The sequence below is a fragment of the Ranitomeya variabilis genome, chromosome 2 (genome assembly GCF_051348905.1).
Source record: "Ranitomeya variabilis isolate aRanVar5 chromosome 2, aRanVar5.hap1, whole genome shotgun sequence".
Taxonomy (NCBI): Eukaryota; Metazoa; Chordata; class Amphibia; order Anura; family Dendrobatidae; genus Ranitomeya; species Ranitomeya variabilis.
In genome coordinates, this window is record NC_135233.1 from 442183742 (window position 1) to 442196979 (window position 13238).

The window sequence follows — 13238 nt, forward strand, 5'->3', positions numbered from 1 at the left end:
CCCTGCATCTTGTGGTTCTGGGGACGTTGGAGGCACCAGCAGCTTCAAAAACTTGTCTGCTGCTATGACAAGGCATTTTTGCAGCTGCTCTTTTAACCTTACGCAATTGCCTGTTGGAAAGAGTCCTCAATTTTTATCAGCACGCACAGGTGTGTGCTGGGAATCAGCTACATACTTCTTGATTGTGCGATGATCACGATGAAGTGTCTTGGCAATGTTGATTGTAATCATGCCTTGACCTAAATACTCCACAATTTGTTGCTTCTCAGCAGCCGACACATCCTTTTTCTTTCCCATTTTGGCAAAAAATGTAGGCTGCTTAATAATGTGGAACAGCCTTCTTAAGTAGTCTTGCCTTTATTTGGACACATCTGCCAAACTAATTTGCACAGGTATCTGCAATTGCTTTCAGTGATATAAAGAGCCCTGACACACATCACCATCAATGAGTTTAAATGACAAACAAAACAATTCTAACCTTATCACTCCTAAACTTTTTGTGCATAATAATTTGGAACACAGTGTATATTGAAGTTAAAAAAAATATATATTTTTTTTAAATAAAAAAACAAAGGAAGAAAGGTTTAGTATTAGATGATTTTGAGGTTTAATACTGTGATACTGCCCAGTGGCTACTCTAAGACACAACATTGATGAATGTTACACTGTCCTGATGTAAGACTGATAATGATCCAGACCCTGAGAACACTCCAGTATTACAAAGCCCGCAAGTCATATTGGTTATTTCCTTTGTAACACAATATATCAGACTATGGTTACTTGACATCTTTTACCTTGAGGGTGTCCATCTTGACCGACTTGGATGTTGGAGATAAGCATTCCTTGTCTGTCCCATTGCAGAGTTTATTATCGCACTAGAAGACACAGGTCAAACATTAAATTATAAAATGATAGTAAGAAATTACATCTTCATTAAGACATTTACCCTATGATAGTATCTGCACCAGAAAAGTTCTGCAACGTATTCCAAAGACTCCAAGCGAGGCTTCCAGAGCGGGGCAAGGATTAGGATTGCATTAAATAAGAAGTCTCATATAAAATTTTTATTCCATAATCCATTCTAATTATCTATATAATGGTGTGTAAATGAACTAAAATGTTTACCAATTGCCAAAAACAACAGAAATGTACAACTTTTAAGGCCTAGTGCGTCAGAAATAGCATTCCAAGCATATAAAGATCTCAATAGTAAAAGTAGAAAGGAGATCAAACCTACAAAGTTAGCCCAGAGAAACAAATCGCCAACAGCAACATTAAAATAAATCTAAAGAACTATTAAAAATATATTTTCGCCAAAAAGAAAAATATCTCTGGCCCACAAAGGATGACTAGAGGAATATAATTGTAGAGGACAAAGGCAAGGCCAAGATGTTACACATGCACTGTCCATCTGTGTTCACCAATGTAGTGCCTGTGCAGGTATCATTCAGGAAGGCAGCAATCAAAGTTTACCACCCAATAACACTAAACACAAGAAGTATGGCTGCGACTGAGCAAATTAAATATTGACAAAGGCCCCGGGCCAGATGGCATTCATCCACTGGTATTGAGGGAGTTGAGCTCAGTAACAGCTGTATCTCAATTTTTCAGACTCTCTTGTAATTAAAAATAAAATAATGTCAGTGCCACAAGATTGGAGGATGACTGGATTGGTACCAATATAGAATAAGGGTAAGAAAGTATCTAACATTTTAGGGCATTATAAGAGATGACCTGCAGAAGTATATTCCAGAGAATAATACAATAACTAACAACCAGCATGGATTCATGAATTACAAGTCATGTCTAACCAACATGCTGGGTTTCTAGGTGGAGGTAAATGAAAATCTGGATGTTGGTCATACAGCTGATGTGATATATCTGGACGTTGCAAAGGCATTTAGTGCTGTATCACATACCAGCTTTATACTGAAGCTCCAGAGGCAGGGACTAGGGGACACTATATGCACATGGATAAGAATCTGGCTAAAGGACGAGAAAACAAATAGTCATTGTAACCAGTACATTCTATTAATGGGATAAGGTCAGCGGTAGGGACCACAAGGATCAGTACTGGTAGTAGTGTTGGCCACAAGGATCAGTACTGGTAGTAGTGTTGGCCACAAGGATCAGTACTGGTAGTAGTGTGGACCACAAGGATTAGTACTGGTAGTGGTGTGGGCCACAAGGATCAGTACTGGTAGTAGTGGGAACTACTAAATCAGTATTGGGAGCAGTAGTAACTACAAGGATCAGTACTGATAGTAGTGGGGACCACAAGGATCAATGCTGGTAATAGCGTGGATCACAAGCATCAGTACTGGTATTAGTGGAGACCACTAAATCAGTACTAGGAGCAGTGTGGACCACAAGGATCAGTACTGGTAGTAGTGTTGGCCACAAGGATCAGTTCTGGTAGTAGTGTTGGCCACAAGGATCAGTACTGGTAGTAGTGTGGACCACAAGGAATAGTACTGGTAGTGGTGTGGGCCACAAGGATCAGTACTGGTAGTAGTGGGAACTACTAAATCAGTATTGGGAGCAGTAGTAACTACAAGGATCAGTACTGATAGTAGTGGGGACCACAAGGATCAATGCTGGTAATAGCGTGGATCACAAGCATCAGTACTGGTATTAGTGGAGACCACTAAATCAGTACTAGGAGCAGTGTGGACCACAAGGATCAGTACTGGTAGTAGTGTTGGCCACAAGGATCAGTACTGGTAGTAGAGGGAACTACTAGATCAGTATTGGGAGCAGTAGTAACTACAAAGATCAGTACTGATAGTAGTGGGTACCACAAGGAACAGTACTGGTAATAGCGTGGTCCACAAGGATCAGTAATGGTATTAGTGGAGACCACTAAATCAGTACTAGGAGCAGTGTGGGCCACAAGGATCAGTACTGGTAGTAGTGGGAACCACTAGATCAGTATTGGGAGCAGTAGTAACTACAAGGATCAGTACTAGTGATGAGGGCGTATACTCGTTACTCGACATTTCCCGAACATGCTCGGGTGTCCTCCGAGTATTTTTTAGTGCTCGGAGATTTAGTTTTTAGCGCCGCAGCTGAATGATTTACATCTGTTAGCCAGCATAAGTACATGTGAGGATTCCCTAGCAACCAGGCAACCCCCACATGTACTTATGCTGGCTAATAGCTGTAAATCATTCAGCTGCGGCAAGAAAAACTAAAACTCCGAGCACTAAAAAATACTCGGAGGACCCCCGAGCATGCTCGAGAAATATCGAGTAATGAGTATATTCGCTCATCAATAATCAGTAATGATAGTAGTGGGGACCACAAGGATCAGTGCTGATAATAGCATGGATCACAAGGATCAGTACTGGTATTAGTGGAGACCACTAGATCAGTACTGGGAGCAGTGTGGACCACAAGGATCAGTACTGGTAGTAGTGGGAACCACAAGGATCAGTACTGGTAGTATTGGGAACCACAAGGACCAGTACTGGGAGCACTAGAGACTTCAAGGATCAGTACTGGTAGTAGTGGGGACCACAAAGATCAACACTGGTAGTAGTGGGGACCACAAGGATCAGTACTGGTAGTAGTGGGGACCACAAGGATCAGTACTGGTAGTAGTGGGGACCACAAGGATCAGTACTGGTAGTAGTGGCGACCACAAGTATCAGTACTGATATTAGTGGGGACCACAAGGATCAGTACTGGTAGTAGTGGGGACTTCAAGAATCAGTACTGGTAGTAGTGGGGACCACTAGGATCAGTACTGGTAGTAGTGGGGACCACAAGGATCAGTACTGGTAGTAGTGGGGACCACTAGGATCAGTACTGGTAGTAGTGGGGACCACTAGGATCAGTACTGGTAGTAGTGGGGACCACAAGGATCAGTACTGGTAGTAGTGGGGACCACAGGGACCAGTACTGGTAGTAGTGGGGACCACAAGGATCAGTACTGGTAGTAGTGGGGACCACAAGGACCAGTACTGCTAGTAGTGGGGACCACAAGGATCAGTACTGGTAGTAGTGGGGACCACAAGGATCAGTACTGGTAGTAGTGAGGACCACAAGGATTAATACTGGTAGTAGTGGCAACCACAAGGATCCTTAATAGTCTCAATTATTTTTCATCTCTTTATTAACGATCTCATGCATAGTATTGCCAGTAAAGGTGTAACGGTATTGCTGAATTTTTTTTGGGGGGGTGGAAACGGTGCAAAGTAGTTTATAATATCAATTAACAGCCTTTTTAATTTTTCATATAAATTCACATTGCAGACCTGACCTTCTTCTTCCTGAACAGTAGGGGGCACCATTGTTATCACCTAGGGAAATGTTGATGACTATTTTGCTCCAGCACAATGGATGTATGTGACAAGAAGAGGTAGCGCAGCGGGTATAATGGCACACACAGTCCATTAGGGCAGTGTTAATACTGGGAATCTTGGCTCCTTTGTAACGCAGCGCTGCCTCCTCCTGATTTAGCTGCTCAGTGGATTCTGCTGCTCTCAACAGGACTAAAGAAATTAAGAGCGACACGTCCCTGCTGGTTAAATGTCACCGGGGAATTTTATACAAACATTCTTGCTTCTCTCAGCAGAAAATCCTCCTCGTTGCATCTCCTTTCCCAGGCAATCCATAAAAGAGGCCTCAGTACGGCAGAGAATTAATCAATGTATCTGCTGCAAGAGGACACATCCCACCTCCCATCGTACACGGCTTATTATACTGTACAGCACCAATACGGTTTCAGGTGGAAGCTTACACAATATGTTATATTATTTGTGTCTTCATCGGTCTATCCTCTGGATAGATCATCAATATCAGATAGGTTGGGAGCTGACACAGCGTAACCCCACTGATCAGCCGTTACCGGCCCCTGCGGTGGCAGGAAATTCACAGTGCACAGAACTAAACACCACGGCGCCATACACTGCCTACTGGCCTTCTTGGGTTCTGCCCCTCAGTTCCCATTCACTTCACCGTATAACTATTTGGTAAGGGTGCTGGGTCTAAGACCCCCACCGATCTAATGCAGATGACCTATTCTAAGGATAGATCATCAATATCTTAATCCTGAACAACCTCTAACTTTTTATTGAAGGAAATTAAAAACTGATTCAGAATGTTGTATGATTCTAAAAATTATCAGAAGATATGGATTTTATGAGGGTCAACACTGGAAAATTAAGCTCTGTATAACGACTATATTTTTCACACTATAAGACTCACTTTTTAGCAGGATAATAACTAGCTAAAATGTGTCTGCATCTCATATTCTGGAGGCGGGAGGTCCGGAAGATGACTGCTTCCTTGAAGGCAACAATAGGCAAGTGGTTCTCTTCTTGCTGAACACCACTCCCAGAGTGCTGGTGTGCACTATCTGTATATGTACCTTTTATAAGCAATGATTGTGTGCCTGCAGTACACTCCATCTCACCTTGTTACTGGGTAGGACTGTCACACGATATATAAATCCCAGTGCTCCCCTCAATTACCGTAAGCTTTACATAGGGACAGAGCCATTTTTGTGCCCTATGGATCTACTCAATAGCAGGAGCACCACAACACAATACACTATTCAAGTGCAGCATGTTTAGGAAAATTTCCCCCAATTATGCCGGTCAGATTTGGTGACTAGATCACCATTAGTGGCATTATCCCTTGCACTTCCTTAAAGGGTTATTCTCATGTTAAGAAATTGATTTAGTTAGACAGCATGAAAGTAAGCAAGTTTGCAATTGACTTGCTTTTTCTATCTCCTATAATTTCTCTGCTGTGAGAGCTTTGCTTCCTCTGCCTGCCCAGACCCTGGCCGAGAGTGTGCAGCAGTTACATCCCAAGAGAAGGGGTTAACTCCTAAAATACCAGCCGGTTCTCTCCAGCCCATTGATTTGTATACAGCAGTTATCTGCACATCTCCCTCTCAGCTCCTGATGAACTGCTGATATAAGTCTTGCAAAATCACTGGCGTCTCTAATCACTGCTCTCACTGTCCTGAGCTGTGTACTTTTCAAATGCACAGTTATTTCTATATGCAAATAAAGTGATAGCAGTCTCTACTCCAGAACAAACCTCTAATAACGGAATGTATGCTGTGCTTCATAGTTCTCCTAATACTACAATTCTACTATCAAAAGAACTATCGCTCAAGGAGGAGAGCCCACCCTGCCAGCAACCAGGAAATTAAAGAAACTCAAAAGCTGTGGGCTATGCCGGAGACAACTTGACTATACCCCTTTAAACCACCTGAAATTTTAATTAGTATTAAATATTGTTTTCCTATTTTCCATCATCTAGATCTGGGGTACGTCTTATAGTCAAAAAATAGAGTAATCTACAATGATGGGTGTAATGTAATTCTAGAGTTCACAGACATTTCTGCTCAAGTTTTATTAGCTCCCTCGGTGGCATTGTATGCTCCTATTATAATGTGCAGCAGTAGTACTCTCACGCTGCCAGTCTTCCAGGCTTCTCTCCGTAAACGCTCACACTTTGGATTTTTACAATAAATTTCCAGGTGCAGTTGCTCAAGCAGAGGTAATTACCCCACAATATAGTTTGCTATTTTTAAAAGTGAATCTATTATAATGTATGAGCAAATTATTATAGAGGGGGGTCCTCATAAAAGACTAATGATGGGAAGAATATAATAAAAAATTAATAAACAGCGGAGTATGTAAACTTTATTTCTAATAGATTCTGAGGCAGTCTGAGCTCTACCTCCAGTAGAATACTCAACTGTTTCTCTGCAACTCCCCCATACTTTACATTGCAGTTCTGCTTGTTTGCATTATTTATTAGCATTAATATCACAGAATTGACTTCTTTCCCCTATTGTTATGACCAAGGGAAATGTTGAGGAAAAATTTCCTCCAGCACTATAGACTTTTATGCCAAGAAAAAGTAACCAGTATCTTGGCACACAAAGTCTGTTAGTGCAGCGTTAATAATGTAAATCTTGACAATATTACAAGCCATTAAATGAAGAACCAAATTCCAGTGTAGCAAGGAAAGGAATGATTTGAATCTACATAACTAACGAAAAAAATATATATGTTTTTCATATGTTTGTATTCAGCACAATGAACCTTAACCTCTTTCCGACATCGAGTGTAATAGTACACCAATGTCAGACTCCCCCTGTTTGGTGTGGGCTCCAGCGCTGAGCCTGCACCTTTCCGGGCACATGACTGCTGATCTATACAGCTGACATGTGACTGCAACAGTTGCGGATGGAATTGCGATCCACCCCTGGCTGTTAACTAGTTAAATGCCTCTGTCAATCTGTGTTTAACAGTGTAACGATAAAAAATGTAAAACGTCAGAATTACGTTTTTATGGTCGCCGCTACATTGCAATAAAATGTAATAACGAGCGATCAACAGATCGTATCTACACCAAAATAGTATCAATAAAAACATCAGCTCGGCACGCAAAAAAATAAGCCCTCACCCCAGCCCCAGATCACGAAAAATGGAGACTCTACAGGTCTCGGAAAATGGTGCCATTTTTTTTTGTACCAAAGTTTGGATTTTTTTCCACTACTTAAATAAAAAATAACCTCTCTGGGAAGAAGGGGATCAAAATATGAAAACGCAAAGAACAGAAATACCTCTTGTTGTGAAAAGGTTAAAAGGATAAACTCTTTTCTGAATGAAGCCACCCCAGCAATTAACAGGTCTGCAATCTGTCTAGCGATCAGCTCCTTTCACCTGTAATACATGGCTTGTTTGAGACCTCCAAAATTAGAGTCACTCTGGATTGTAAAAAGGGGTCATGAGAAGGATGGATATGTCCAAGAAAGGTAAAGGATCCAGCTTCCAGTATACAGAAAAAAACATCAAATTTTATTTAATCTGTTAAAAAAAGTGAAAAAATCTACATATTTTTGTCCATGTAGAAAGACCTGGATTAAGAACGCTGTAGCGTTGGTTTTTACATAGTGTATTCACTTCAACATTTTGCAAATGTACCGTATGTTTTTTAATCGACTAAATTAAATGTGATTTTTTTATATATATACTGGAAGCTGGATTCTTTACCTTTCATGGACATATCTATCTAAAATGCCATGCAGTATTCCACTTTCTGGACTTCCCCACTAACTGGATTAATTTTGACAAAGGGGTGAGCTGGATCATGTTATTCATTTAAAGTCCTGAACAGGGTGTTTCTCTCTATAATGTGCTTTCGTCCTATTAGGCTATCACTTCACATTCTCATGGTCATGCGAGAGGAAAAGCAAGGGAGATTTATTCTGTTTCATTTTGTCTTCTACAGCTTGCATGCATTACAGCACATCGCAAGCTGCTTAACACTATTCGGCCTCAATCTTGGCAGCCCTCTGTATGTCAGCTCAGTCTCTAGCTCCTCTCTCCCCTCTGATGAAGGCGCATCTAAGCTGTTTTGGGCTTATAATTCACATTGAAGAGGAAAAAATAGAGGAGCTGAAAACTACCCAGGACAGGTACAGTAGTTGGGATTGAGACTGTACAGAATTCAGCAGCTTGGAGTGTGTTGTAATATATGCAAGAAAAACTGCAAAAATTATTTGATTCTTTGAAAATTGCAGAAATGTTTAAATCCATCTAATATATAAAATGCCCTACAACAATTATGCAAATGTTTCCATATCCTTTAAACTATTGCATATAAACCTAATTTAGTTTTGCATTAAAAAAAAATATATATATATATACACCATATATAATGAGTATACATATAATGAATCAGAAAAAAAGGAATGAGCATTTATAATTGTTAAGCATACACAGGCGCCGCAGCAGAGTAGATGCCATTTGAATATAAGAATTGTGTCAGTCTCACGATATCAATAGTTTATTCTTATGAGTAAACCGTTACAATAATACAATGTAGCGTTTATTGACAATCTGGGTAATTAGCATATTTCCCAGGCTGGAGATTGTGGGTATGAATAATGCATGGGCACGGCACTGGTTTATGTACAGTATGTTTACTGCAGAGTCTCCGACATGAATTATTTACATCTGTGCTAGAACAGATTCTGCTGCAGTCTCCTGGTCCGGGGCTGGGGCTGGACCCTGACTACACAGCTCCATTAAACCATTACAGCAACAGTAGTATCACTCATTACACCTTTAAGATTTAGGAGGATATTTCATGTGTTCGGTTGCCAGGACACAAGAGAGAAAGCCAGATTTTCAGGACTGGATCATATCCACAAAAATGCATCTGAGCAATGAATTGGGTTTCCAGGTTCTAAAAACACTGTACAAAAAAGGCCATTTCTGTGCAAAGGCTGTGTCTGCATTGCAGCTTGCTTAACCTCACGCACATGGACAAGAATTGTTGTTTCTCCAAAAATAAAAGCATCTATTTCTTTTTTCATATATTTCATGCAATAGAATGCTATAAGTTTATAGGGGTAGGATGTGATTGGAAAGATGGAGTCTGATTTATTTTATTTTTTTTAACAAATATCATCACTCTTAGGTTTAAATTACACTGAGCTGCAATAGAAAACACAGGTAAAGAGCTGCGCTATGCAAAGGGAAAAAGAAAACTCTTCCCTTCTAGTCTCAGACAACACCTTAAAATAGCCAAAATAATAAACTTTAAAATGGGCATTTAGCCATCCAATTATGTTTAAAATAAACAAGACAAGAGGACTATAATGCAAGGAAAGGACCACAGGCAACGCCACAGTCACTGAGCTATGAAGCAGCGGATTCCTTGCAGGGTTATCTCCCACCTTGGACACCTCATTTTTAAATGAAGCAGTTCCCTTTGTAAAATAAAAAAATAATCTTCACCTCTCACACCGGCAACTTTCCAGAGATGCAAGAACAAATCAGCGGCCAATATCGGGCTGCTGCAATCTCTCTTTTTTTCGCTTGTCCAACATTCGTCCAAGGGAAGTAAAGTTGCAGCATCCCAATAGTGGACTCACGTGGCCTAATAATGTCACGTGAACCCTAGGAGCCCCAGAGCCAACATCACTGGAACGGCGCTCATGCAGAAAGTGAGTATCTGTTATTTGAAAATTGACCCTCCCACAATAAATGTCTCCTGTGTATAAATCATGGATACACATTATTCCAAATACATATCTGGTACCTTATTAGCAGCATTTGGAGTCAACGGAGCTTCATCTTTCACATTTGGTAAATTGTTATGTTCTGTATCTTTTCCTGCAGAGGAACAATAAAAGAGCATGAACCCCTCATTAGCCTTAGATATTTATAAATCAGCTGTAATATCAATGTGTGTATTAACGGCAAGAGGCATAATTGGCATCAAAATAAAGATATGATAAGATCCATCAACAGCAGTGCTTCCGCTTGTTGTTGGTCCTCAGGAAGATACATTTATCAATGACAGTGTTTCTCAACTCCGGTCCTCAAGACCCCACAACAGGTCATGTTTTCAGGATTTCCTTAGTATTGCACAGGTGATAATTTCATCTCCTGTTCAAGCATTAATTCCATCGCCTATGCAATACTAAGGAAATCCTGAAAACATGACCTGTTGTGGGGTCTTGAGGACTGGAGTTGAGAAAACTGATCTATGACGTTACACTTGTGTCTGGGAGTAACAGATCACTTCATAAATCACTGGAGACCCCAATACTCACCTGTATTAAGTGCATTTATATCATGATCAGCTCCAAATGACAAGTTCCGCGCCAGCTTGTTATTATCGTTCTTCTGAGGAGTAATGGTGGTGGGACACAGGGAGAATCTGCGCCGGAGGAAATTCTCCTCCTTCATGTTGTGCGCCGGGGAGGTTTTCTGAAGATAAAAAGTGAAAGGTGAGAATTAGGAGGCAAATGTGGGATTTATAGTAATATGTGTTCATGAGGTCTCTATAGCCAGCCCATGGGGGTCACATGAAGTTTTGAAGGTTCAGCCAACGAGTCCCTCACCAGTGTCTGTGTAACCTAGTGCCCCGCAATGACGCCTCTTTCCATGTGACAACTGCTACGGTTGCATGGAGCGAAATCTATCACAAATGGTCAGCTTATACTGTATACTTTTTTGAGGATTTTAAACAAGCTCTTGGAATATAAATTAAAGCCTAACGGAATATATCAACAGCAAGGAGCCGTCTTGCTTGTGTCTTCCAAGAAGCCCTACAAGCTTTCCCGAAAATAACATAAAAAAAAAAATAGTAACTCCTTTTCATAGTTTACGTAAAATGACCAACAACAGACTTTCTTAAACGTCGAGATTGATCTCAGCGTCTAGACTCAACCTTCAGGGTCATTAATTGCTACAGTCAACACATAATCTATGATTATATTGTTCTGGAGAATATTTGCAGCTCAGAACACGTCGACCCAACTGCTGAATATAGTAATAATCCACATTTCTCCCATGACTAATATAAATGACTGCACAGCACTGCTGGCACCAGATTACTGCTTATAAAAAGCCTCTACATTTAGCCCCTGAGCAGCAGCCGCCTATATGCTACGAGGTTGGGTTTATAACAGAACCTCAAAAATTCAGCCGGTGTCCGCACCATGAGAGTAGTCAGAGGTTGTCCGAGCAATGTCAGGAGGGCGCTCTCAGGGGCTGACAGACATTGATCTCTCACTGACCCGCGGGAATGCGTGGGTGTCAGGTGAGAACTACAGACGTCATTGGCTACTGTCACAAAAGTCACTTCTAGCTAACGTGCATTATGGGTAAAAGGTTTCTGGATAAGAAAAATGTTTACATGAGTCACCATCATTTTTCATGAAATACCCAATTTACACATAAGTTTCCTTAAAGTAAAGGATTTAAGGTAATTGTTCTGATCCAAACAATCAGACATATTCTACATACAACGCCACCTTGTTACATACATAATTTTTCTGTACTGATCCTGAATTACATCCTGTATTATACTCCAGAGCTGCACTCACTATTCTGCTGGTGCAGTCACTGTGTACATACATTACATTACTGATCCTGAGTTAGATCCTATTTTATACTCCAGAGCTGCACTCACTATTCTGCTGGTGCAGTCACTGAGTACATACATTACATTACTGATCCTGAGTTACATCCTGTATTATACCCCAGAGCTGCACTCACTATTCTGCTGGTGCAGTCACTGTGTACATACATTACATTACTGATCCTGAGTTACATCCTGTATTATACTCCAGAGCTGCACTCACTATTCTGCTGGTGCAGTCACTGTGTACATGCATTACATTACTTATCCTGCACTGATCCTGAGTTACATCCTGTATTATACTCCAGAGCTGCACTCATTATTCTGCTGGTGCATTCACTGTGTACATACATTACATTACTGATCCTCAGTTACATCCTGTATTATACTCCAGAGCTGCACTCATTATTCTGCTGGTGCATTCACTGTGTACATACATTACATTACTGATCCTCAGTTACATCCTGTATTATACTCCGGAGCTGCACTCACTATTCTGCTAGTGCAGTCACTGTGTATAAAGGCCCGTACACATCAGAAGTCAGCCTTTGGTACAAGCAGAGACCTGTAAATAATGGTATATATACTAATAGCCATATGACGATACAGTTGTAGCGTAAAGTTAACCAGGAAATGGAGCTGGTGCTGGAAAAATGTATTATCGACTGATTTAGTTCTTGTCACATAAATAACTCTAAATAATAGAACATAGACATAGATTCCCATATGGACCCAGATCTCAGCCAGGCTGGCTCTCGATGGTAGAGCATATGCTCTGTTTTACTAATTACACTATTTTTTGTTGCATTCAGGAAGAATTTCAGCATCAGTAGATACAGCGGCTGGGAGCCTTCCGCACCTCAGTCATATGTGACCCTTCCAAGTGATCTATTGTGTGTTCTACTAAGGCTGACATTCCTGTAGGTACAGTGGGTATGGAAAGAATTCAGACCCCTATAAATTTTCACTCTTTGTTTCATTGCAGCCATTTAGTAAATTAAAAAAGTGGGTTTTTTTCTCATTTTTCTCATCATTTCCCACTCTGCACCCCATCTTGACTAAAAAAAACAGAAATGTACAATTTTTTGCAAATTTATTAAAAAAGAAAAACTGAAATATCTCATGGTCATAAGTCTTCAGCCCCTTTGCTCAGTATTGAGTAGAAGCACCTTTTGAGCTAGTACAGCCATGTGTCTTCTTGGGAATGATGCAACAAGCTTTTCACACCTGGATTTGGGGATCCTCGGCCCTTCTTCCTTGCAGATCCTCTCCAGTTCCGTCAGGTTGGATGGTGAACGTTGGTGGACGGCCATTTTCAGGTCTCTCCA

The 13238-nt window shown here is 40.7% G+C and overlaps 1 protein-coding gene across 2 annotated transcripts in view; it reads right to left on the reverse strand.

The window, feature by feature from the left end:
• Positions 1–13238, reverse strand: part of OSBPL5 (oxysterol binding protein like 5) — a 133652-nt gene that overhangs the window by 50484 nt on the left and 69930 nt on the right. For both annotated transcript variants that reach the window (XM_077287127.1, XM_077287128.1), the window contains exons 2-4: positions 10598–10754; positions 10081–10154; positions 795–875 (exon numbers count right to left, since the gene is read on the reverse strand). In XM_077287127.1, the coding sequence (XP_077143242.1) occupies positions 795–875; positions 10081–10154; positions 10598–10754 (312 nt within the window). The remainder of the gene's footprint in view (positions 1–794; positions 876–10080; positions 10155–10597; positions 10755–13238) is intronic.